General features: G+C 42.8%; 1 protein-coding gene across 1 annotated transcript in view; it reads left to right on the top strand.

The window, feature by feature from the left end:
* DUPD1 (dual specificity phosphatase and pro isomerase domain containing 1) overlaps positions 1-2377 on the top strand; it is a 24017-nt gene extending 21640 nt beyond the window's left edge. Inside the window, exon 3 of the mRNA XM_011355297.1 lies at positions 2105-2377. Within this exon, the coding sequence (XP_011353599.1) occupies positions 2105-2346 (242 nt within the window). The 3' untranslated portion in view covers positions 2347-2377. The remainder of the gene's footprint in view (positions 1-2104) is intronic.
* Positions 2378-2664: the final 287 nt, after the last annotated feature.

Below are 2664 nucleotides of genomic sequence, written 5' to 3'. Positions count from 1 at the left end.
TCTTCATGGAGCACTTCTCTGTGCCAGCCCTGTGTGCGAAGAGGCCATCAGTAGAGTCCTTACTGTTGAGAATTGTGCGCAGGCCTCTCCAGCCAAGGTGGGTAAAGAGAGAGAATCCTGGTGCCCAGTGTTCAGGGCCTTTTGGATTTTTCATGCTGCCTTGGCTGCCGACCATCACCACTGCCCTGGACATGGTCTCCCGACGAAGGTGAGAGGAACATAGGAGAATCACATTCATTCGCAAGTACTCTTTCCAAGCTGTTATTGTATCCTGTGATGTTCCATAAACCCAAGGATGTCCATGAGTGTCTTTTGGTCATCCTAAAGACCTCAGGCCTGAGACTCAGGAATAGAGACAACCAGGGTTCACATAGCTCAAGGTGCCCCAGTCAGCTCAACTCCAGGAGACAGATCCCATCAGGAGAGAGTGGCTCCTGGGTTGGCAGTGGTGGGGACAGCCAGAGAGCCTAATCACATTACTTTGTCCCCAGAGCACAGTGGCCAGTGGCCAGCACACAGTAGGGCCTTAATAACATGTTGCCTTGAATGATTTCTAGTGCTGGCATCAGCTTTCTGGGTGACCTCTGGCAAGTCTTTCCACCTCTCTGGGCATGCTTCCTTCTCTGCAAAGCAGGGATGATGACAATGAAACCTTGAAGGTTGTATTAAAGATGAAATGAGATAAAGTGTGTTGATGCTCACTATGTGAGCTCTAGATCGCCACCAAATGGAGGCTCAAAGGATCAGGAAACTGCTCCACATCACAGCTTCTCAGCTGAGCCCAGCTGTTGCTGTGGTAGTGGCCAAAGGGAGTTTTTCTCCCTCGTAGAAAAAGACTTCTAGATCTTCGGTTCTCAAACGTCTTGGTCTCAGATCCCTTCTATGCTCTTAAAAATTATTGAAGACCTCAAAGAGCTTTTGTTTATGTAGGTTATATCTGTCAATATTTACCCTATTAGAAAAACTGAAAAATTAAAAAATATTTATTCATTCAAAAATAATGAACTGAACTATTACATATTAACATTTTTATGAAAAATTATATTTTCCAAAAGAAGGTTAGGGAGAAGAGTGGCATTAACTTACATGTTTGCAAATCTCTTCAGTGTTAGGCTTATTAGAATCCAGTTGCAATCTTATCAGCTTCTGCAGTCAATCTCTTGTGATATATTGTTTTGGTTGATATATATTAAGAAAATCTAGCCTCACTCAGATATGTTACTAGTGGAAGGAAGGATACTTTAATAGCCTTTTCAGATAATTGTGGATATTTTTCTTGATACTACAGAAAAACTTGACAAATGGCAGCTTCTTAAAGGCTATTTGTGATGTAGAATCTGAAGCTGTTATCAATAAACTTCATACCCTTTCACAGGAGAATTCATTTGCCTGTCTTGCACTTCAAATGGATTTTTTTACCCATTCTTTATTTTGTAAGGTCCCTCATTGGTCATTTGGAAAATACTGATTTACTAAGTCATGTAGATTCTCTAAATGTTGACGCGTTTCATTGTACATTATTTTTTTTAAAAAGCCACATTTTTAATATCACCACTGCTCTTAACAGAAAAATATTAAAAGTATTGGAAAACTGTCGACTTGACAGTGACAGATACAAGTTTTCCAAGATTCTAATTTTTGTTCAAAAGCTTGCACTTTATCACTGGCAATAAATACTGTCAGTTGTTTTCTTTGACATGACAGGCCCACTTTGTTCACTTTTGAGAAAAAGTCTGCCAAATACCCAAGTTTGAATTACCATGGCTTTTCTGTCATTCATTCTTTTATGTAAAAATGATGTTTTCCTGAAACAGTGGCTAATTCAGCTTGCAACTCAGTCTCTCATGTGCTTTTCCTTGAGATAATCATCATACTCTGATATGCAGCTCAAGTGCTTCATGCAAATATCCCATTTCATCACAGAGAATATTAAGAAGTGCGACCAAGGGCTGAAATTTGATAAATTAATTTTTACTGCTTCATCAAAGATATTCTTAAGGGAAATTGGTATTTCCCCTCACCCCGACCCCCGAGAGTGCATGGTGGTGAAGAATGCAATGATTACTAGCACAGTTTGGTGCCTCTTCTCCCCATTCCATTTCAGATAAGATCCTGGTTCACTGCGTCATGGGCCGCAGCAGGTCGGCGACACTAGTCCTGGCCTACCTGATGATCCACAGGAACATGACCCTGGTGGACGCCATTCAACAGGTGGCCAAGAACCGCTGTGTCCTACCCAACCGGGGCTTTCTGAAGCAGCTCCGGGAACTAGACAAGCAGCTGGTGCAGCAGAGGAGACAGACACAGCTCAGTGACAACGGTGAGGCCGGTGAGAAAGAGCTGTAGGGCCCCGCATGGGCCCGCAGAGACGCTTGGGAATTTGGAGGGAAGACTGAAATAGCTCTGACCTGTGACTTCATTTGTCATGGAGAAAGGACAGTGAAACCAAAGCTTGACTTCTTCCAAATAATCTTAAACTTCTGGGGTGTGTGCTGATGAACAGGGAGGATTCAAGGCTGCATTTTGGACTAGTCCGGAACTTGGCTTCACAGCAAAATGGGATAGACGGGCTTCCCAGCAGAGTCGTTTACAAATGAACACACAGTTCTGCATAAAGGCGCCTTTTTTCCCCCATTGGTAAGATGGGAGCAGAAAAGGATTTGC

The sequence above is a fragment of the Pteropus vampyrus genome, unplaced genomic scaffold, assembly GCF_000151845.1.
Source record: "Pteropus vampyrus isolate Shadow unplaced genomic scaffold, Pvam_2.0 Scaffold20, whole genome shotgun sequence".
Lineage (NCBI taxonomy): Eukaryota > Metazoa > Chordata > Mammalia > Chiroptera > Pteropodidae > Pteropus > Pteropus vampyrus.
This window is presented reverse-complemented; position numbering and strand designations above follow the sequence as displayed.